General features: G+C 49.4%; 1 protein-coding gene and 1 pseudogene across 2 annotated transcripts in view; both read left to right on the top strand.

The window, feature by feature from the left end:
* Positions 1-20,478, top strand: part of LOC147659484 (uncharacterized) — a 44,269-nt pseudogene extending 23,791 nt beyond the window's left edge.
* Positions 1-22,165, top strand: part of LOC147659483 (uncharacterized) — a 254,835-nt gene that overhangs the window by 210,618 nt on the left and 22,052 nt on the right. For both annotated transcript variants that reach the window (XR_015307229.1, XM_086951720.1), the window contains exon 10: positions 21,821-21,907. Coding sequence is in view for 1 of the 2 variants with exons in the window: in XM_086951720.1 (XP_086807846.1) it covers positions 21,821-21,907 (87 nt within the window). In the remaining variant the exon portion in view is untranslated. The remainder of the gene's footprint in view (positions 1-21,820; positions 21,908-22,165) is intronic.

Raw genomic sequence — 22,165 nt, 5'->3', positions numbered from 1 at the left:
TAACGGTAAGTTTCAATTCTATTAAGGACACGGAGGTGAGGATTATGCTATATCTTCCTTCGCTTTATTAACATAAAGACTCCACAGCAGCTTAGGAAAAGATATAATAAGAACAAAAAATGCTTTCAACATAAAGCATTGACGTAATGTTCAACAAAAATTAAACAACAACTCCCAAGAGTCTCTTTGCGTAACAGTAGTCCATAGTCCTTTCACACTGTCCATTATCACTATATAACCGGACTTCTCATCATCTTCCTCCTCTTTCTTCACGCAGATCACGCTTGAGCCTCATTGGTCCTGTTTAGCACCGTCGTTGCCTGTCAAAAAAGGAACAGCATCAGCGAGGTGGCCCAGGAATGCGACAACAAGGCGAGGAGCATTCAGTGATTAACACAGTACTGACAATGTAAAGGAAAACGCTTTACTTACTGCCATACGGGTGGGTAGAGACACCACTGTGGCCTGGGTGGGATAATCCTCGCCTCCGTGTCCTTAATAGAATTGAAACTTACCGTTACGTAAGCTAGGCAAATTTCGATTCTATGTTAGGACCGGAGGCTTCAGATTATGCTAGTTTAAAGCTTACTTACCACCAACTGAGCCAAATCCACCACCGGCTTAAAATAAAACCTCTTGAAGGTGGAATCCGAGGACCAATCCGCTGCTCGCATTAGGTCCTCCAGACGAGCACCCACCGAGAATGCCTTAGAGGCCATGGCCCCCCTGGCGGAGTGTGCTCCAAAGAGAGAAGTATTGATGCCCGCTTCTTGCATGACCCATCGCACCCACCGAGCAATAGTGGGGGAGGAGACAGCTTTGTGTGGCTTCCGCAGGGCAATCAACAACTGACGCTCGCCCGGAGGGCGCAGATCCAAGGTCAGGTCCTCATATGCTTTGAGGCATTGCACGACACACAACTTAGGAGTGTCAGTAAAGGCTGGATAAGAAATGGAACGCGACGACGTCTTAGTACGTCGGCCCACGGTAAAAGTAACCCCATCAGGGGAAAAAATGCGTGCAGAGACATCCAGCGCGCGCACGTCCGAGACGCGCCTACAAGAAACCAGACATAACAACATGGCTAACTTCGCCGTCAGCTCCTTAAGAGACAGATAAGAATTGGCTGGCCACGACAGGAACAAATTCAGAACCAAATTGACGTCCCAAAGGACGGAGTACCTGGGTTCTGGCGGCAGTGCGAGGCGAACAGCTCGCAGAAGCCGGCACACAAAAGGATGTTCCCCTACCGGATGGCCATCGATGTTATCATGGCCCGCAGAAATCGTCGACCGGATAGCATTGATCGTCCTATACGCTAGACCCTTGTCGGCCAAATGAGCCAGGAAATTCAGCACGGGAACAAGGCCTGCGACCATGGGATCCAGATCCCTTCGTAAACACCAACGCATCCACTTAAGCCAAGCGGATCTGTAACGCTTCGTCGTACTATCGGCCCATGCTTTGGAGAGCAAGTGCTCAGCCGACCCCGAAAGGCCCGGGAGCGCCCAGCGTCTCCTGAGAGCCTCCACGCCACGAGGCGGAGAGTGTTCTGCATGACGAGAGGGTGAGGTTCCTGATCCGGGTTCGTCAGGAGCAGAGGAAACGGGGGGAGTAGGATTGGAAAATCCCAAGAAAGTTCCAGAAGAACCGGAAACCATACTTGAGACCTCCACAGCGGTGTAACCAACACCAGCTCCGCACCCTGGCGGCGTATTTGGGCCGCCGTTCGCATGATCATGGAGAACGGGGGAAACGCAAACGGCTGTTCCCGACTCCAATCCTGCAAGAACGCGTCCGTGGCCTCCGCTAGAGGGTCCGGCCTCCAGCTGTAAAACCGCGGCAGCTGGTGGTCGAGACGGGACGCAAAGAGGTCCACCGAGAAGGGGCCCCAGAGGGAGTGTAGCCACCGGAAGACTTCCGGATCCAGTTTCCACTGGCTGGCGTCCCTGAGATGTCGAGAGTGCCAATCCGCTACCTGATTGCACTGGCCTGGCAGATACTCTGCCGTCACCGCAATGTGACGAGACAGGCAATAATCCCAGAAGTCCTTCGCTAAGTCCGCCAAGGCGCGGGAACGAGGGCCTCCTAGGTGGTTCACATACCGAACCGCCGAAATATTGTCCATCCGTAACAGGACACAAGCCTTGACCGAATCTTTGGTCCAACAGCGAACTGCGAAGGAGCCCGCAAGGAGCTCCAAACAATTGATATGCAATTGTTGTTCTTCTGACGACCAGGCGCCGCCGGTGGAAAAATCCCCGCACCGGGCGCCCCAGCCCGACCTGCTGGCGTCGGACTCTATGATCAGGTCCGGAGCCGATCCGAAGATCGCTCGACCATTCCATGCCTCCATGTGAGACAGCCACCACGACATTTCCTCCTTCACCTCGTCCGTGAGGGGAACCCACTGATCGTAACTCATCGCACGGCGCAGATGTTGCGCCTTCAAGCGTTGAAGAGCCCTGTAGTGCAGCGGGCCTGGGAAAATCGCCTGGATGGAGGACGAGAGAAGGCCCACCACCTTGGCGATATGACGCAGTGACGTACGATCCCTTGCGATCGTCTGCCGAAGCAGGTGTCGAATCTTCGCGACCTTCCGACCCGGCAGGCTCAAGACCGCCTATACCGAGTCCACCACGAAACCCAAAAAGGTGATCTGCTGAGTGGGAACCAAAACCGACTTGGAGCCGTTGATGACGAACCCTAGTCTCTGAAGCAGGCCGACAGCTTGACGCAGCTGGCCCGCCAGCACCTCCGGGCACTGCCCCATGAGGAGGATGTCGTCTAAGTATACTAGCATCCGGACCCCCTGACTTCTGAGAAACTCCACCACCGGGTGGAGGACCTTCGTGAAGCACCACGGGGCCGAAGTCAAGTCAAGTCAAGTCATAAAATTTGTATAGCGCACTACATACCCAGAGGGTTTCAAGGCGCTTAGGAAGGGGAGGAGGATTATTTGTCAAATATCCACGTTTTAAGCTGCTTTCTGAACGCTAGGTGGTTCTGGGTGAGGCGAAGGTAAGCGGGGAGTGAGTTCCATGTTTTAGCAGCCAGGTATGAAAAGGATCTGCCTCCCATGGTGGTCTTGTTGATGCGAGGTACAGTGGCGAAGGCTTGGCTGGAAGAACGTAGTTGGCGGGAGGGGGTGTAGAAGGACAGTCGAGAGTTGAGGCAATCTGGTCCGATGTCGTAGAGTGATTTGTGTGCGTGGGTAAGCAGTCGGAAAGTGATCCTCTTATTGACGGGTAGCCAGTGGAGGTCTTTAAGGTGACCAGAGATGTGTTCGTTGCGTGGGATGTCTAATATGAGCCTGGCTGAGGCGTTTTGGATTCGTTGGAGTTTCTTCTGGAGTTTAGCGGTGGTACCTGCGTAGAGGGTGTTTCCGTAGTCCAGTCGGCTCGTGACCAGAGCGTGGGTGACTGTTTTCCTTGTTTCGGAGGGGATCCAGCGAAATGTTTTTCTGAGCATGCGAAGAATGTTGAAGCAGGAAGAGGATACGGCGCTGACTTGTCTGTTCATTGAGAGTGAAGAATCCAGGATGACGCCAAGGTTCCGTGCGTGGTCTGTCGGGATGGGTGCTTTTCCGAGGGCTTCCGGCCACCAGGAGTCGTCCCAAGCAGAGGGGGATGTACCTAAGATGAGTGTGAGAAGTTGGCCCGATATGCAACGTTCGCTATTCTAGCGACCGCTATGTATCGTTCCAACGACCCTTATGGTGTTTGGTTGTAAGTCAACCTATAGACCAGCTATCCTAGTAGCGTGGATACGAGCAGTCTAAGGCTAAAGACTCGAGAGGGCGTGTTAAGCCAGCTGTTTACCACACATGTACCCCTTGAACACCCAGTGAAAGGACACCACACAAGTGTTATGAAAATAAACAGTATATTTATTAAGAATCACAACAGCCCTGTACTCTTTATGAGGACAGGGTACTAAGCACAAACCAAATCTCTTTAGCAAATACTTCAAGTGCACAGTTTAAAACAAGTGTCCGAGGACACGGAAAGGTTAAGGTCTCGGGCGGACCCGATAAGGCAAGTCGGAAGCGAGGGACTCGGGACCCTAGAGTAAGGAGGCTATGCAGGCACCGAAATGCCGAGTTACCTAGCCACGAGGGCTGCGGCTGCACAAGTCTTACAGGCGTCGGGGTCTTCGCTGACGAGCCAGGAGCCGGAAGAAAGGAGTTGCTGGCCGGCGACCAGTGCTGAATAGTTCGTAGAGATCCAAGCCTGGATCGGGGATTGATGAAAACCTGAAAGCAGAGGGGACCAAGTTCGTACTACTAGCCAGTAGTTAGAGGGTACCAGGAAGGCACCGGTTGGCCGTCACCTCGACTAGGTGAGTGGGCGGCGCTAGGCTCTGCAGTCTCACGGACCAGGAGGCGTTGTCGGCGACCACGGTGGAGGTGCGAGCTGTCCCACGAAGGATGATGCTGTCGGCGTCGCTGGGCCCAGGATGGGGCAACAAGCCTTGGCAGGTCTCAGGGCCACGTGGTGGGCCTAAGATGGCGTCTTGAGTGGACCAGGAGGGTCCGGGGTGCTTCTCGGAAAGATGGAAGCAAGGGCCAGTCTGGAGCAACCAGACCAGCAGTGATGATTCTCGGATGTCGTCACAGAAGGGCACAAGCCAGCGGCGAGTGACCAGACAACGTGCTGAGCAGCGAGCAGAAGGGCCCCACGCAGATCGTGGAGATGCTGGGAGACTGCACTTGAGTGCTAGAGCGGCTCAGGGTCGGGGCTTCTCGGACCCCAGAGCACTCACCAGAGAGTTACCTCGATGGTCGTGCTGGCTTTTAAGAGCGTGCAGGTTCTGATGATGGCCGGTCCCTCGAGGTCTCGTCGCACCCACAGATCACAGCTGAGCTGATGACGTGGGTAGAGGTCAGAGGTGCCAGGGAAGCCGGTTCTCGTCGAGCTGGGCCGTCGGATTCCTTGAGGAAGGACTTACAGCAAACCGCAGAGTTCTTAGATGGTGCCCGCTGATGCAGGGTGACTACTCCTTAGTCACAAGGGAGAAATCTTGAGAAGAGTCTTGAAGTCCTTTCGTAGAAAGTATTCTTGATTCAAAGATGATCTAATTTGGAAGGGTCCCCGCTCCTGCCTTTATCCTAAAGAAGGGGGTGGGAACATGACTAGGTCCTGCCCTAAGGGTGGAACCAGGAAGGGGGGTAGTTACGCCCCTCTCCCCTGCCGGACTTTCCCCAGGCCAGGGCTGTCGCCCCTGGAACTGGTTCTAACCGGCAGATGCGTAGTGAGCACCGGGGTGCCACTCCGCAGTCACCTTCTCGCAAAAGCCCTACCTACCCAGAATACACAAACCCTGTCTGGGACGGTGCGAACACCGCCCTCGACAGGAAACCCTTGGCCCAAGCGCTCCTCGCTGGAAGGACTCCCAGCAGCAGGAGGTCAGACTCGTGTCTGTGGTGGCAGCATCCATTTTGTGGAGCTGAGGCTTTCGTTAACTTTAACCGGGGTTCACAGTTACATACATGTCGTGTCCCTCTAGAAGGGCGGAATGCTAACCTCGTCGCCAGAGTTGGTGAGAGGGCAGCATCCCGATTCGTATGACACCTTACTCGACATGTCTTGATAACGCGACACCGTAGTTATCGATGTGGCACGCGTTATCATGGAACAGCCATTGGGTCTTGGCCCCGCAAGCTGCAACCGGCTCGGCTCGGGCCAGAGCACAGTTCACACGAGCCCACGCACTCTGCCTTCAGGATTGTCAAGGCCTGCCATAGGAGTGACTGATAGGAACTCGGGTGTCCAGTGTGTGGTTAGATATAGGGCTACTATATCTAAAGCAAAGGGTGATTACACGACTTCGCCCCAGCTGTCATGCAGCCAGTTGTGTCAAATTTAGGAGGCCCGCCAGGGGTGGCATAATACCTGCTGCAGCCCCTGGTGGCCCTGGGTACACCTATGCCCCGAGTTACAGGGTCTGATAAGGTGGCCCAGTACCAATTGGTAAATGCACCTAGGGTACATGTCGTAATTTAGAAAGAGAACAGCCAGGCTGTGGGTCTGATTGGCAGGCCCACAGCCAGAGAAAGTCGTAAACCAGTGAAACAAAAGCAAAAAATCTGGGTGATCATAGGATTGCAGACCCTACTCTCCTACAATGAGGACTTCTGTTTTGTCTGAGTTCAGTTTCAGACGGCTTTGTTTCATCCATTCGGCGACTTCTTTCATTCCTTCGTGTAGGTTAGTTTTGGCGGTGCTGGGGTCATTGGTGAGAGAAAGGATCAGTTGAGTGTCGTCCGCGTAAGAGATGATGTTGAGGTTGTGTTGGCGTGCGATGGCCGCGAGGGGGCTCATGTATACGTTGAAGAGGGTGGGACTGAGTGAGGATCCTTGAGGTACGCCGCAGATGACTTCAGAGGCCTCGGACTTGAATGGAGGAAGGCGGACTCTCTGGGTTCTTCCGGTGAGGAACGAGGTGATCCATTCAAGTGCTTTTCCTTGGATTCCGATGTTATTGAGGCGTTGTAGAAGGGTGCTGTGGCAGACTGTATCGAATGCTGCAGAGAGGTCGAGGAGGATGAGGGCGACTGTGTCTCCATTGTCCAGTAGAGTTCGAATGTCGTCTGTTGCTGCGATGAGGGCGGTCTCAGTGCTGTGTTTTGCTCGGAAGCCAGATTGTGAGGGGTCGAGGGATTTGTTGGCTTCGAGGAAGGCGGCGAGCTGGTTGTTGACGGCTTTCTCAATGACTTTGGCCGGGAATGGAAGAAGCGAGATGGGGCGGTAATTTTTGAGTTCGGTGGGGTCCGCTGTTGGTTTTTTCAGAAGGGCGGTGAGTTCAGCGTGTTTCCAGTCTTCTGGGAAGGTAGCGGAGTTGAAGGAGCAGTTGATGACGTCTCGGAGGTGTGGTGCTATGACGGAGTCTGCTTTGTTGAAGATGTGGTGAGGGCATGGGTCTGTGGGGGATCCAGAGTGGATGGAATTCATCAGGCGGATGGTGTCCTCAGTGGAGATTGGGTTCCAGGCGTTAAGGGTGTTTACGGGGGGAAGATGGTCAGCAGATGGTAGGGTGGGTTGGTTTCCGGGTTGGTTGTCAAAGCTGTTGTGGATGTCTGCAATCTTGTTGTGGAAAAAAGAGGCTAGGGAGTCGCAGAGGGTTTGAGAGGGGGTGATGTCGTTGGAGTTGGCCGAGGGGTTGGAAAATTCCTTGACGATGTTGAAAAGTTCCTTGCTGTTGTGGGCGTTGTTGTCAAGTCGATCCTTGAATGCTGTTTTCTTGGCTTTTCGGATCAGTTGGTGGTGAGTGTGGGTGGCGCTTTTGAAGGCGTCCTTGGTGCTGGTGGTTGGGTCTTTTTTCCAGGCCTTTTCAAGGGAGCGGCAGAGTTTCTTGGATTTCTTAAGATCATCGTTGAACCATGAGGCCTTCTTGCTGCCAGGTTTGCTTTGACGTTTTTTCAGTGGTGCTAAGGTGTCAGCGGTGTTGGATAACCATAGGGTGAGGTTGGCGGCGGCTTCGTTGGCGTTAGAAGAGAGGGCTGGGGAGTTTCGAAGGAGCGATGCGGAGATTTGGTCCGTGGTGATTTTGTTCCAGTTTCTTTGCAGGGTAGGTTGGGAGTGGTTGATGGGTTTCGGCTTGTTGTAGGTGAAGTGAACGCAGCTGTGGTCGGTCCATAGGAGATCCGTAGTGTGGCTGAAGGAGACATGATTGCTGGATGTGAAGATGGGGTCGAGTGTGTGACCTGCAATGTGGGTGGGGGAAGTGACTAGTTGTTTAAGTCCGAGGTTGTCCACGAGGGTGGCGGTGTTGTGGTCGTTTATCTTTTCAAGGTGAAAGTTGAGGTCTCCCAGAAGAATATAGTCTTTGGAGGGGAGCGCGTGTGGAGAGATGAAGTCTGTGATGTCTTCACTGAATTTTGCGCGGGGTCCTGGTGGTCTGTAGAGGAGAGTACCTCTGAGTGTGGTTTTGGGGTCGATGTGGATCTGGAAGTGAAGGTGTTCGGAGTTGGCGAGGTTGGTGTCAGAGCTGGTTGAGATGCGGATAGATTTCTTATGGACGATAGCGATTCCTCCTCCTGTGTGGCTGGTACGGTCTTTGCAAGTGATCTTATAGTCTTCAGGGATGGCAATGGTGATGTCTGGTGCGGAGGAAGCATTCATCCATGTTTCCGTAAGGAAGGCGACGTCTGGAGAGAAGGTGTCTAGTAGGTTCCATAGGTCAATGGCGTGCCTGTGCACCGATCGGGTGTTGAGAAGGATGCATTGTAGGTGGTTGGGGTCGGGAATCTGTGGTGTAGTCGTAGCGGAGATGTTGTCGGTGCCGCTGAATTTGCAGGAGTAGCAGGAGAAAGGTCCATGGGTGTGTCCAGGAGCGGCTTGGACGCAGTTGGGGGCGCGACCGGGGTTAAGGGCTAGGAGGGTGGCGGCATCGTAGGTAATGCGGGAGGGCAGGGCAGCGCGAGGGGCAGGGGGTCTGGCGCTGGGCGCGGTCCAGGCGCGGACGGGTGTAGACGGGCTTACCTTTGGCGCACCTTCGGCGTGGCCGGAGCGCGTGGACGCTGCGCGTGGGACCATTGGCCATAAATGGATGGTGGAGGGGGCGGAGCGTGGGAGGGTCAGCAGCTGGGAGGCGGTGGCGGGAGGAGGGGCGGCAACAACAACAACAACAACACAAAATGGAGGGTCAAAGGCGAGAGCCTTACACGCACTAGCAGCTGAATATAATTTAAATGCAAAGTAACTGCCTCAGCGACGTCGCGTTAATAATTAAATAAGAGCGACAGTGCGGCGCTGATTAAATAAGTCAAATACACAGAGCAGCACAATTAATTAAATAATTAAGTAAATCCCAACAGTGCAGCGCTATGAAGCGATCGTGCAGCGCTATAAAATGAAAGGTTATCTGAGTCAATGCAGCGCTAGTATCTCGAAGGCAGGAGGTCAAACGATACCAGGCTGGAGCGTGGGGGAGCAACCGGGCTGAAGGAGGGTCCAGGCGGTCACAGTGATCTCGGGAGCAAGGAAGGATTCTAATCGTGGGTGGGAGGGGCAGCAGCTGGGAGGCGGTGGCGGGAGGAGGGGCGGCAACAACTACAACAACACAAAATGGAGGGTCAAAGGCGAGAGCCTTACACGCACTAGCAGCTGAATATAATTTAAATGCAAAGTAACTGCCTCAGCGACGTCGCGTTAATAATTAAATAAGAAAGAAAGACCGAACGGCAAGGTGGTGAATTCGAACACCTTGTCGTCCCACAGGAATTGTAGGAAGCGACGATGAGGGGGGTGGATGGGAACGACCAAGTAGGCATCCTTGAGATCCAGTCGCACCATCCAATCCCGAGGGAGGAGCACGTCTCGAAGGAGGTGGATCCCCTCCATCTTGAAGTGACGGTAGACCAACCACCCATTGAACTCCTTGAGATTGATCACAGGCCTCTTGCCCCCATCCGTCTTGTCTACTAAGAAGACGTTGCTGAGGAACCCATGTGGGTGGCGCGTTGATAGACGGATGGCTCCCTTGCGCAGCAAGTCCGAGACCTCTCCGTCTATCAATCGCGCGTCGGATTCTGAAAAAACCATCGGGCGCGGGGGCTTCGCCTGAGTTGGCTGGTCGTAAAACTCGATATGGAAACCTCTTACAGTTTGCAAAACCCAAGCGTCGGCAGTGAGCAATTCCCACTCCCCGTAAAAGCTTGCCAGCCGCCCCCCAATCGGAACCTGATCCAAGCAAAGTACACTTACCGGGGGCATTTCCTTGTCCGGAGTTCTTCTTGAACCCTCTGCCACCATAGCGCTGTCCCCTCGTGGGGTAGAAGTTGGTGTAGTTGGCTGAGGTCTGGTATTGACCTCTTCCGGAGCCTTGTCCTCTGTTGTTGGTCTGCTGACCCCGGCCGATCGCGCGGCCCCTGCCGCGACCGGCCACTCCAGAAAAACGCTGGTGGAACACTTTCTTGATGCTGGACTGAGCCTTGTCCAGCGACGTGAACGTATTCACGAACTTTCCCAGTTCGCGGATGAAAGGCTCGCCGAAGAGGCCACCCTGAGCCACAGCACCTGCCTCCGACGAGGCCAGGTCCCCCAGCTTCGGATCCAGCTTGATCAGGAGCGAACGCCGCCTCTCCGTGGACAGGGCACAGTTGGCGTTGCCCAAGAATACGATCACCCTCTCGGCCCAGTTGGAGAGCACCTCCGGTGAAATGGCGGTGCCATTCGCTCGAGCCTCCTCCGCCATATCGAGGATCTTCGTGGCGGGCCCGACCGCATCCAACAACTTGTCCTGGCAAGCCCGCCAGGACCGGTCGATCCCTTTCCTGGGGTCCTTCATAAATTTCGCCAGGAAGGTGGCCATCTTGGGGTCCAATTCTGGTGTCATGGCCACTTTCCCTTCCAGAGTAGGCCGAGGGCATTCCCCACGCAGGCACCCCCTCGCCTCCTTTTCCAGGGGCTTGCGCAGCCTGCCCGCGACAAACTTCGCCACCGTCTCCCCCGGGGCCCAGGCCGCGGATCGGGGGTGGACGATTTCGTCCGGGTCCAGCATGCCCGACTCGTCCCGGGGCATCTCCTTCGCCGAAGGTGTCGGAAGCCAAGAACGGGTCGACTCCCCGTCGTCATCCGTGTCCGGAAAGTCGTAGATCGGGGAGGCGGGCGCCGTAGACACGTCGCCCGAAGTGCCAGGGTCCACCAAGGGTGCAGGGGGCACCGCCGTCGCCTTGGCCAGGAAGGCGTCACGAAGACGCTCGAAAGCGCCCCTGTCCACCCCTTGGGCCTCCGATGAAGGTCCCTCCTCACGAGGTCTCTTCGGAGCGGGTGGCAACCCGCCGGACGTCCCCGGGAGTTCGGGGGACGGAGGCACATGCGCCGCTGCCAGCTTCGCGCACTCTTCCACGATGCGGGCGGAAAGGCGGTCCTCCATGGGCCCTACCACCTCCGTCACGCAACGATAGATGGAATTGTCCACCGCCTGATAAAACTAGTCATCCTGCAGATAGGGGCAGGCTTCTTCATCGTATTCCCCTTCCATCTCGGAACCAAGGGCAAATGCGGGGCACCCAAGAGGGCGGCAACCGAGAAAGTTCTCGAATGTGGGCAGGCCAAGCGGCTGCGATCACGTTTTGGGCCAGCTGACGTGGCAGGTGGGCTGCACCAACCCCCAAGCGCGCAGACCCTCCACACGGGGACCGGGTCTACGTACCCCTCAAGCGCGCTAGGCCACACACGGGTAAAGAGGTGCACAGATCTCGCCCGAAGGCGATTCACGCGGTCAGAACCGCTATACAGACCCCAGTGGGCGTCAAAAGTGGGCAAAAGTACAGACCCGGATCACCAGGTGTCAGAGGGGTACGCGAGGGTCGGCCCCTGCGCAAGCAGACTCCACGGCGCGGCTCCTTGTACTGCGGAGGCGCGCCGGAGGGTCGGCGAGACGACAGGCCGCCCCCTTGCGGTCTATGTACACACCGCACACAAGTGGGAATAAAGTCGCGTAGGAACGAAGAACGTTCCCGCAACTGGGGACTCTGTAAGGGAATAAACCATGCAAGGAGTCCCCCAAATGATCGTACACAAGACAATCAATCACAATGAAAAGAAAACATATAGAAAAGCACTTATCTGGCTGCGGGAGCAGCGAAGAAAGAGGAGGAAGATGATGAGAAGTCCGGTTATATAGTGATAATGGACAGTGTGAAAGGACTATGGACTATTGTTACGCAAAGAGACTCTTGGGAGTTGTTGTTTAATTTTTGTTGAACATTACGTCAATGCTTTATGTTTAAAGCATTTTTTGTTCTTATTATATCTTTTCCTAAGCTGCTGTGGAGTCTTTATGTTAATAAAGCGAAGGAAGATATAGCATAATCTGAAGCCTCCGGTCCTGACATAGAATTAAAACGAGAACGATCCAAGCTGTATTTCCACATCTGCCGAAAGCGCAGAGATCCGCCCATGGGTCTGTGCGTGTTCAAGGTTTATTAGATTTCAGGCCGAGTCATGACTTTCATCTGAGTGTGCAGTTCTGTTGCCAAGTGCAGGCATGGGACCTGGCGCTCGCGTCCTCGTGCGCAGTCACTGTGCCACAGGAGATTCATTATGTAATAGGAGACCTCAAACGTCTTAATAAAGTTCTGCATTCCGCGCACTGTTGTAATTTCGTTTGAAATGAAACATCTGATCGATGCGGCAGAGAAAATGTTGCACAACAAAGGCCCCAGGACGAACCCCTAGTTTTCTAACTTTATGGAGCATCGGGGCACATAGATACAAGCGTACATGTTATTTTCACAATAATTTTATTGTAATAAGATTAACATTCTAGTAACGAAATAGAGTAATTCAGTTACCAGCTGGGTGAAAAAGCTGGCATCCTCTAGTGGACTTTGCAACAAGCGCTCAACCCACTGTGCTCAATAGCTGAGAAGCCGTTAACACTACTATTTTTCACACGTGCATTGCCCTGGAAATGTAGGAGGCCAGCACCCTCATACTGTTCCTGGTGAAAAGCACCCCCTCCCCTCCCACACACAACCCCGACGGGCCGCAGACGCCGCGATCTTCTGGCATCCCCCACACTCTTCCACTCAGGACCGATGTCCTGCTCGCCGTCCCCTTTTCCTGGCACCCCGCCCTGTGGCTGTTGGATGCTGGGTGCAGGCTGACAGTGAGAGGTGGGGCACAGGCACACCCGTGAGCCCGGCGCCCTGGGGGGCTTCACACTAGCAGTGGACACGGGCTCCGCAGGGGGTCTCGGCCACCCTTTGATCCACCCGATGGCATCGGGGACGTGAACTGGGGGCACGTGCTTGGTGCTCAAACCGGACAGAGGCCGCTGCCCCTGTGGGGTCGGTGCTTACATATGTGTTCATTCACGCACAGGCCCACGCCCGGTGTGTTTCACGAGCACGAGCGTGTGCAAGAATGGTGGCGTCCCCTGCACGGGGGGGGGGTCACGGAATCATTATAATGCTATAAGAACTTTTAGTAACACAAATCTTTACCAACAGGAGCGGGGGCGGGGAGGGGGGGGCGCCGGGACACCGGGTCCGAGTGTGCAGGTCCGCAGCGGTGGATTCAAATTCTCCCCTCGCCTGCTCTCATTTTCTCCTTCCTTTTTTCCCCGCACGGTTTCTTCTTCTCCCTTCAATTCTTCTCCCCGCCCCTCCCCCTCAGGCCTCACACCTCCATTCCCCCCTTCCATGTCTATCTTTCCTCCCCTCGCCTTGTCTCTGTTGCTGCTCCAGGTGTGACCTGCACTCTTCTTCCCCCTTCATTTATTTTCGTCACTCTCCCCCCCCCTCCCCCCCCCCGCCTCGCCTCTGTTCCTCTCCTCACCTTGTCCCTTGTGCGCCGCGGGCTGTTCCTACTGTGGGTCCCTGGTCGGCCCTTGTTCTTGCCCTGTCCCCCCACCCCAGGTGCCCTCGTTGCAGGTGCAGCCAGGGGCCACGCCACGGCCCGGAACTCATATTATTTTTTATTAAAAAAAATACAATAAAGACACTTGCTTCCATGATGTTTTCAGAGGTGTCCTGCTCCAGCTGCGGGCCTCCGCTCCCATGCGCGGACTGGGGGGTCTGCCATGGACCGAGGGGGGGCTCAGCTCTCCATCCCGACGCCGAGGCCTGGCGTGCGGGGCACACCGCCTCGAGCGTTCACACCCCCGGTGCTGCATTAACTGAAGGCACCCCGGCCAGAAACACACTGACGTCACCAGAACTGACCCCCTGTACCAGATACAGCCCCCCCCCCCCCACCTCCCCGCTTTGCACCTTCTCGTCGGGAGGTCTCCTGTCCTTCCCACAGGTGTGCATTGACGCGCCGGGCCAGCATTAAACATGCTTCCAAGGGAGATTAGCGAAAAACACAAGAATTGTTATTTTTTTTAATTATTTTGTTGGGATTCTTTTCTGACGCCCGCGGAAATGTAGGAGGCCAGCACCCTCATACTGTTACTGGTGAAAAGCACCCCCTCCCTTCCCACACACAACTCCGACGGACCGTAGATGCCGCGATCTCAGCGCGAGCACCATGAAAGCCTCACCCCAGCGCGAGGTCAGGGGCCTCCATGAAAGATTTGTGTTCACTCCCTGCGGTATTTTTGGAATATCCCGATACCTTGTAGTGCTTTGTTTGGTGCCAAAGCAGGAGATCACTGGGTGAAAAAGAGGGGCTTGCTTTCTTGTGGGGCCGTGGCTGCTTTCCTCTCACTTTGAAACCCCCCCCTCAGTTGTGCCCACCAGCAGGCGCACCACAGACGCCCCCACCCTTCCTCTCAGCCTTTGAATTTTAAGCACCCCTCCCCAGCCCTGCTCCTCTTTCACGGGTGTCTGTCTGCTGTGAGTGATTTACACATGAGTACAGTGACGTTTGTCGGGCGGGAGCAGGCTTCTTGTGATTGTCTCAGCATTGTGAAAACAAGACAGGGTAGAAACAAAAAAATGTGGATTACCTAAGGAGAGCTGCGGGGGGGGGGATTGGGGGTGGGGGGGGGGAGCGGGACTAAGGAGAGCTGCGGAGGGAGGGGGGACGAGCAGAGCAGCTGTGGAAATCACCACCGTCTTTCTCCGAGGCAAAGCAGAAATGCCTCGGAGAAAGCATGGGGATTTTTCGCATTCGGGGGCGTGTTTTTTGCGCCCTGAGTGACAGACGACGTCACAGGGCTAAAGAATGCAAAAAATCACGCCCCCAAATCCGAAAAAGACTGGGCTTGTTTTGAGTGACTCCCTTCTCTTCCAATGGCTGGCCTCTGTTTAGGAAGCCAGCCAATGGAAGCGAATGGAGCTGAGAGGCGGGTCTAAACTGCCCTACTATACAACATAAGATCTCTGTACATCCGGTTTTGCCTTCGGCAAACCGGATATACCTCGACCTAAAAAGGTGGGGTCTTTCATCATTTGAAAAAAAAGGCCTGAACCAACGAGAAGTGTTATTTTCAGGTCACAAGACCAGGGATTTCATCATTATGAAACCAAAACTGTTCTGCACCAATAAAAAGTGTTATTTTCAGGTCACATGACCAACGCGCTTACGCGGCGCACCCCCGGGCGCGGCGCGTAAGCGCGTCACATGTTTACGTTGCGCGATCGTATTCGCTCGAGTGCTTCCGGGTGCGCTTACGCCGTGCGTATCACGTGGACGCGGCTATGCGATACGTCACGATGATGTTTTCGTTCGTGGCAATAGCGCTAACGGGACGCTCTCCGGAGCGTGCCCTGGGGCGCTTAAAAAGACTACGCTTTCCGGGGCGCTCACTGGGGCGCGCCCCGGGAGCGCTCCAGGGTAAAAAAAAACAAATATATATATACGTTAAAAAAATTGTTTTAAATACAAATAAAATATAGGATTTATTCTTTTTCAAAAATATTACATTTTATAGCTATAGACATTTGCTATTAACAAAATTTTGAAATTCAAAGAAAAAATATAGGTTTGGGGCCTTATATATAGTTAGGAATTAGCATTTAAAAAACCTATAAAATTCACTGAAAAAACCATAGGTTTCACATCCGTAATAGTTAGGAATTAGCATTTAAAAAAACCCATGAAATTCACTGAAAAAACCATAGGTTTCACACCAGTTAACGTTAGGAATTAGCATTTAAAAAACCTATTAAATTCACTGAAAAAACCATAGGTTTCACACCAGTTATAGTTAGCTGGAAATTTTACTGACATAAAACCATTGAAATTCCACGTTATAGTTAGTTGGACTCACTATAACTTGCGCGTGTAATGCACTGCTGATGACGTCACATATTACATCACTCATGACATGGTCAGTGACATCACTCATGACATCACTGATGACACCATCCTTGTGACAGAGTGACAGACCTCCTTTCACTGTAACCCTTGAAACACATATTCAAAAATAGAAACTAAAATTTTCAAAAAAAAGGAGATACCCATACCAGTTACAACAACCAATTCAGTAATTCCACCATTTATATACACATCCACTAATTCACCAACAGTTCTGTGTAGTCACTCATACATATACTCACTCATCATATGTAGTGATACACCTATACATCCTGTAACACATCGACAGTCTTCCAAAAGTTGCTCATGCACATACTCACACATGCAAATAAACAATTGAACATCCATTTCTTTGTATATACAGCTATACACACACTACCACCTTACTTCTAAGGAAACTTACACATACTTACTCTCTTAAACAATCACTTATTGAAACACATACTTATTTAAACAGGAACTCTTACAATCTCTCACTCTCACATATACTCACTTATATACATCAATACACACATATACTAGATTAAAACATATGTAGTTACTGATAAAGACACTAGTGAGACAGTCATTCACTCACTAACACACACATATACACACTCATCCATCCATACAGTCCTGCACATATGCCGTCTTCCAAACACGTACAAACAGTGAGTCAGTCATTGATGCATCTATGTGCTAAGTAATACCCCCCACCAAACCATACAGACACTCATACTGATACTAAAAAAAACATCTAATAACCCATATACACACACATGTAGCTACTCACCAACCCATGCAGCCACTTATACACAAAGTGAAACACTGATACAAACATTTAAATATTTAAACAATATTCGCTAATATATGTATTCACTAAAATACACTTAATAAGCCAGTTAACCAATCAATTTTTTTTTGTTTAAACATCCATTAAGACACTTATTTAAACATTTATTCTTCCATTGACCTTTACATATACATATATAAAACATATTTATTTTTCAGAAAGGCACACATTCACTGGATGGTGTCATCAGTGATGTCATGAGTGATGTCACTGACCATGTCATTAGTGATGTAATATGTGACGTCATCAGCACGCGCAAGTTATAGTGAGTCCAACTAACTATAACGTGGAATTTCAATGGTTTTATGTCAGTAACATTTCCAGCTAACTATAACTGGTGTGAAACCTATGTTTTTTTCAGTGAATATATATATATATATATATATATCTATTACCTACTGGCGGTCGCCAGTAGGTAGTTATAGTTAGGACCTAGTTTCCATAGAAAATCCGCAACATTCTATTGAGAATAACTTTGGCGCCGGTGGACGAATCTTTGCGAATTTATCAAAGAAGATGGCCTGCTCCGCTCCGCTCATTCCCTGAAAGTTTGGGGGGGATTCGTCAAGTGGGGGCTGAGATAAAAGGGGGTCCCAAAACGTGTTTTCCCCATGTTATTTTCCATAGGATGTTTAGACACGGCTACAGCTCGAACGGCTGAATGGATTTATAAGAAATTTGGTAGAAAGGTAGAGTCCGGCTCGCAGATTATGCTTTTCTTTGAATGGTGTAAATCTGTTCAGTAGTTGCTGAGAAAATTTACTTTGAAAAAATATATATTGGGCTACATTGGGCTATATATATGTTAGAGCCCAAATGTAGCCCAAAGATGGCCACCAGAGACAAAAAAAACCAAATGTAGCCCAAATATCAGCCAGATGTAGCCCAACTATAGCCCAATGACAGAATGTCCCAGAGTGTTCTAAAGAACAACTAGAGTGCTAACAGTCTTACTTATGACAAAAGTATGGCACACCTGAAGTCATCTTGATTGGAATAAAGTGTTAACACTTAAAACATTTAATGTGCAAAGGAACAAAAGGAGGGGGTTCATTTTGCCATAGAAATTATGATTAGTGCTGAAGAAAGAAAAATTAGGGCACATTTTGAGTGACTCTCAAATCCTCTTATATTTCATTAAAAAAATTCTGATATGCAGTCTCCCGAGATGGCCACCAGAGACAAAAGAGCCCAAATGTAGCCCAAATATCAGCCAGATGTAGCCCAACTATAGCCCAAAGACAGTAGTTAGGACCTAGTTTCCATAGGAAATCTGCAACATTCTATTGAGAATAACTTTGGCGCCGGTGGACGAATCTTTGCGAATTTCTCAACGAAGATGGCCTGCTCCGCTCCGCTCCTTCCCTGAAAGTTTGGGGGGATTCGTCAAGTGGGGGCTGAGATAAAAGGGGGGTCCCAAAACGTGTTTTCCCCATGTTATTTTCCATAGGACGTTTAGACACGGCTACAGCTCGAACGGCTGAATGGATTTATAAGAAATTTGGTAGAAAGGTAGAGTCCGGCTCGCAGATTACACTTTTCTTTGAATGGTGTAAATCTGTTCAGTAGTTGCTGAGAAAATTAACTTTGAAAAAATATATATTGGGCTACATTGGGCTATATATATGTTAGAGCCCAAATGTAGCCCAATGTAGCCCAAAGATGGCCACCAGAGACAAAAAAAAACAAATGTAGCCCAAATATCAGCCAGATGTAGTCCAACTATAGCCCAATGACAGAATGTCCCAGAGTGTTCTAAAGAACAACTAGAGCGCTAACAGTCTTACTTATGACAAAAGTATGGCACACCTGAAGTCATCTTGATTGGAATAAAGTGTTAACACTTAAAACATTTAATTTGCAAAGGAACAAAATGAGGGGGTTCATTTTGCCATAGAAATTATGATTAGTGCTGAAGAAAGAAAAATTAGGGCACATTTTGAGTGACTTCCCAAATCCTCTTATATTTCATTAAAAAAATTCTGATTTGCAGTCTCCCAAGATGGCCACCAGAGACAAAAGAGCCCAAATGTAGCCCAAGTATCAGCCAGATGTAGCCCAACTATAGCCCAATGACAGAATGTCCCAGAGTGTTCTAAAGAACAACTAGAACGCTAACAGTCTTACTGATGACAAAAGTATGGCACACCTGAAGTCATCTTGATTGGAATAAAGTGGTAACACTTAATACATTTAATTTGAAAAGGAACAAAATGAGGGGTTTCATTTTACCATAGAAATTTTATATATATATATATATATATATATATATATATATATATATATATATATATATATATATATATATATATATATATATATATATATATATATATATATATATATATATATATATATATATATTCACTGAAAAAACCATAGGTTTTAAACACGTTATAGTTAGGAAGTAGCATTTAAAAAACCTATGCAATTCACTGAAAAAACCAAAGGTTTTACACACGTTATAGTTAGGAAGTAGCATTTACAAAACCTATGAAATTCACTGAAAAAACCATAGGTTTGACACGTTATAGTTAACTGGACATTTTACTCATATAAAACCAATGAAATTCCCCCCTTTATAGTTACTTCAGCTAACTATAACTCGTGCGCCCGCAATGCACTGCTGATGACGTCACATATTATATCACTCATGACATGGTTAGTGACATCACTCATGGCATCACTGATGATATCTGAAATAACATCACTGATGAAATCACTGATGACATCATCCTTGTAAAAGAGTGGTAGATCTCCTCTCAGCGTAATATAACATTTGATACACACATTTAAAAATAGAAGCTAAAATGTTCAAAGCATGAGTGATGTAATATGTGACGTCATCAGCAGTGCATTGCGGGCGCACGAGTTATAGTTAGCTGAAGTAACTATAAAGGGCGGAATTTCATTGGTTTTATATGAGTAAAATGTCCAGTTAACTATAACATGTGCCAAACCTATGGTTTTTTCAGTGAATTTCATAGGTTTTGTAAATGATACTTCCCAACTATAACGTGTGTAAAACCTTTGGTTTTTTCAGTGAATATATATATATATATATACACTAGCAGCCCGTCCCAGCGTTGCCTGGGGTTGAAGGGGGCTGTGGCTGCATTTCAGGTTTGCGTGCTCTCCTGCCCAGGCCCCCGCCTGCCACAACAAAGTCTGTGTCCCGGACAATGTTGTGGCGGGCCGGGGCGGGAGAGCACGCAAACCTGAAATGCTGGCTTCCCCTACCCCCACCTGCCCTGACATTCCCCAGCAGCCCGTGCCCCGCCCGCCCGCCCCGACCCTGGCTGCCCCGGATTCTTACCTTGCCTCTGCTGCTCACACCGCCGGTCCATATTTCTCCGATCCGCTGTGGTTCCCGAGTTTACCTTGCCTAAAGGTGCAAGTTCTCTCTTTATAATAGTAGTATAGATATATTGTGGAGAAGTGTGGCTCACTGGTTAGAGCAGGCAGACCCTGAAGCAGAGGTCAGACCCGGGACCAGGGTTCAATTCCCGACGCGGCAGGGTCTTGAGCTCAAATGTCCACGGACTCGATAATTCTCGCTTCGGTGCCTGACCTAATCATGGGTTCACACTCTGCAACTCTGGGCATTAAGCTTGCTTAATCTCCACAACGGCCCCCCGCGGCGGGATGCCTGGCTTTCACCTTGGGGATGCCCGTTAGGGGCTATCTCACAGGGAAAAGCCAGGACGGGTTCCCAAGGCAAGCGCCGAGATGCCTCCGGGTAGTCGAGCGCTATATAAGAACATACAAAAAAAAAAAAAAGATATATATATATATGATAAAACTCAATCAATTAGTCAATTTACGTAATTGGTATTCGACAACATAATCATCAATTAATACATATTTGTTATTCAATTAGTGATTAACTTCCCACCCTATACCCCTACAAACCAAGTAGTCTCCAGCTAAAATATAACCGAAAAAAAGTATACCATCATTTACATATGTAAAGTCATACAAATAATTAAATAACATTTAGTACTTAATTGTTAATTATTACAAATTAACTTCCCAGCCTATACCCGTATACACCCAGCAGCCTGCAAGTAAAATATAAATAAAATAAATAAATATTCCATAATTTACATATTTAAAATAAAATAAAATAATAAATGTACAAATAGTAAATAATTCATTGCTTAATTTACTTCCATCCTAAACCCCTACAAACCTAACAGCCTGCCATTACCATATAATGAAAATAGACCAGTATTACATTATTTACATAATAAATATCAATCATAAAATTAAATAAATTGTATTAACTTCCCACCGTATCCCCTAAAAACCTAACACACCGCTACAACACTATAACTTACTATTAAACATTGAATACAAGATTCTAAATCACGTTATATTATAAACTATTGAACACTAAATTAATTTCTCAAATAAAACACATTCAAATATTTAAAATAGGATATTTTAGCCACTATATTATTGAAAACGATATTAATGGCACCAGTATTATTGAAAACGATATTACTTTCCTCAAAAACAATATTCTTGCCAATGATATTTGTGCAACACGATATGCACTTACCACAATATTTAATTTCCAATATTTCTGATTACCAATATTTTTAAAAAGATATTTTGTCCAAACACCAACATAGCCGTTCAAATAGCTTCCGTTTAAGGCAGGTTTATTCCTCGGCACATCTTTAGTCACGTTTAGTGCCATAGCACCTTCTTGTTGGCAAATGAGCACCCTATAAAGGCTCTAAACATAAAAACAAGGGGGTCTTTCACGACACTTCTTGGATTTCCCAGGAATAGCCAGTATGTAAAAAGACATAACACGCTACGAAAATCTACTGCCATGAACTATTAATATTGTCATGGGATGGTTACGGGGATTGCGGACTCCTACATTCAAAAGCGTCTCGCACTTGGCTTGTGAGCAACACACAATAATCATGTAGAGCAACGGTTGGGAAACTTGTGACAATGGTCTCCTGCCCCTGCAATGGGTTTCTGCTCCAAAAAACTTACTGGTATTGCCAAAATGATAAAATGAGGAGCAGTTTGTCATGGGGACACTGCACCACATGCCTCTTGCACTTGTGCCAAGATGATTAAAAAGAAGCATAGTAAAAATAATGGAATGAATCTGTTGTGCATCAGTTTAAGACCTACACCCAAATAATTTTTGCTTAATTTACTGAAAAATGACACTGGAGGGTTTATACAGTTCTTGGGTGGCGTTTTGTAGTTATTTCATTGGATTGTTTTCTGAATCTTTTTTCAGGTGACCCTGTACTTTCGCTTCCACAAAGTTTCGCAGACAATTCAGCTTTTTTCCGACTGGACGTGGAGGATAATGGAGAAAATACAAGTGAGTAACGTTTATCAGTTGGCGGCTGAGAATTGAAAGAGGAATGTTTGTTTCTGGTTGCCCGAAGGGAAGTGTGCAAAACGACATTTGTTGGCATCTTGGGAGTTCGTTTGAGTCAAATAATAAAAGAAGTTTGACGAGGGGTCAGGAAAACACAATGCGTGCTCGACGCACTTATCTGCCTACAATGGATTCACTGCTTTGACGGCTGCACTGTGGGCAGTGAGATCTGTTTCAGGAAGGCAGGCTTCTCAAAAT

The sequence above is a fragment of the Lissotriton vulgaris genome, unplaced genomic scaffold (assembly GCF_964263255.1).
Source record: "Lissotriton vulgaris unplaced genomic scaffold, aLisVul1.2 SCAFFOLD_2085, whole genome shotgun sequence".
NCBI classification, from domain to species: domain Eukaryota; kingdom Metazoa; phylum Chordata; class Amphibia; order Caudata; family Salamandridae; genus Lissotriton; species Lissotriton vulgaris.
The sequence above is the reverse complement of the archived record's forward strand: the minus strand, read 5'-3'. Positions and strand labels throughout refer to the sequence as shown.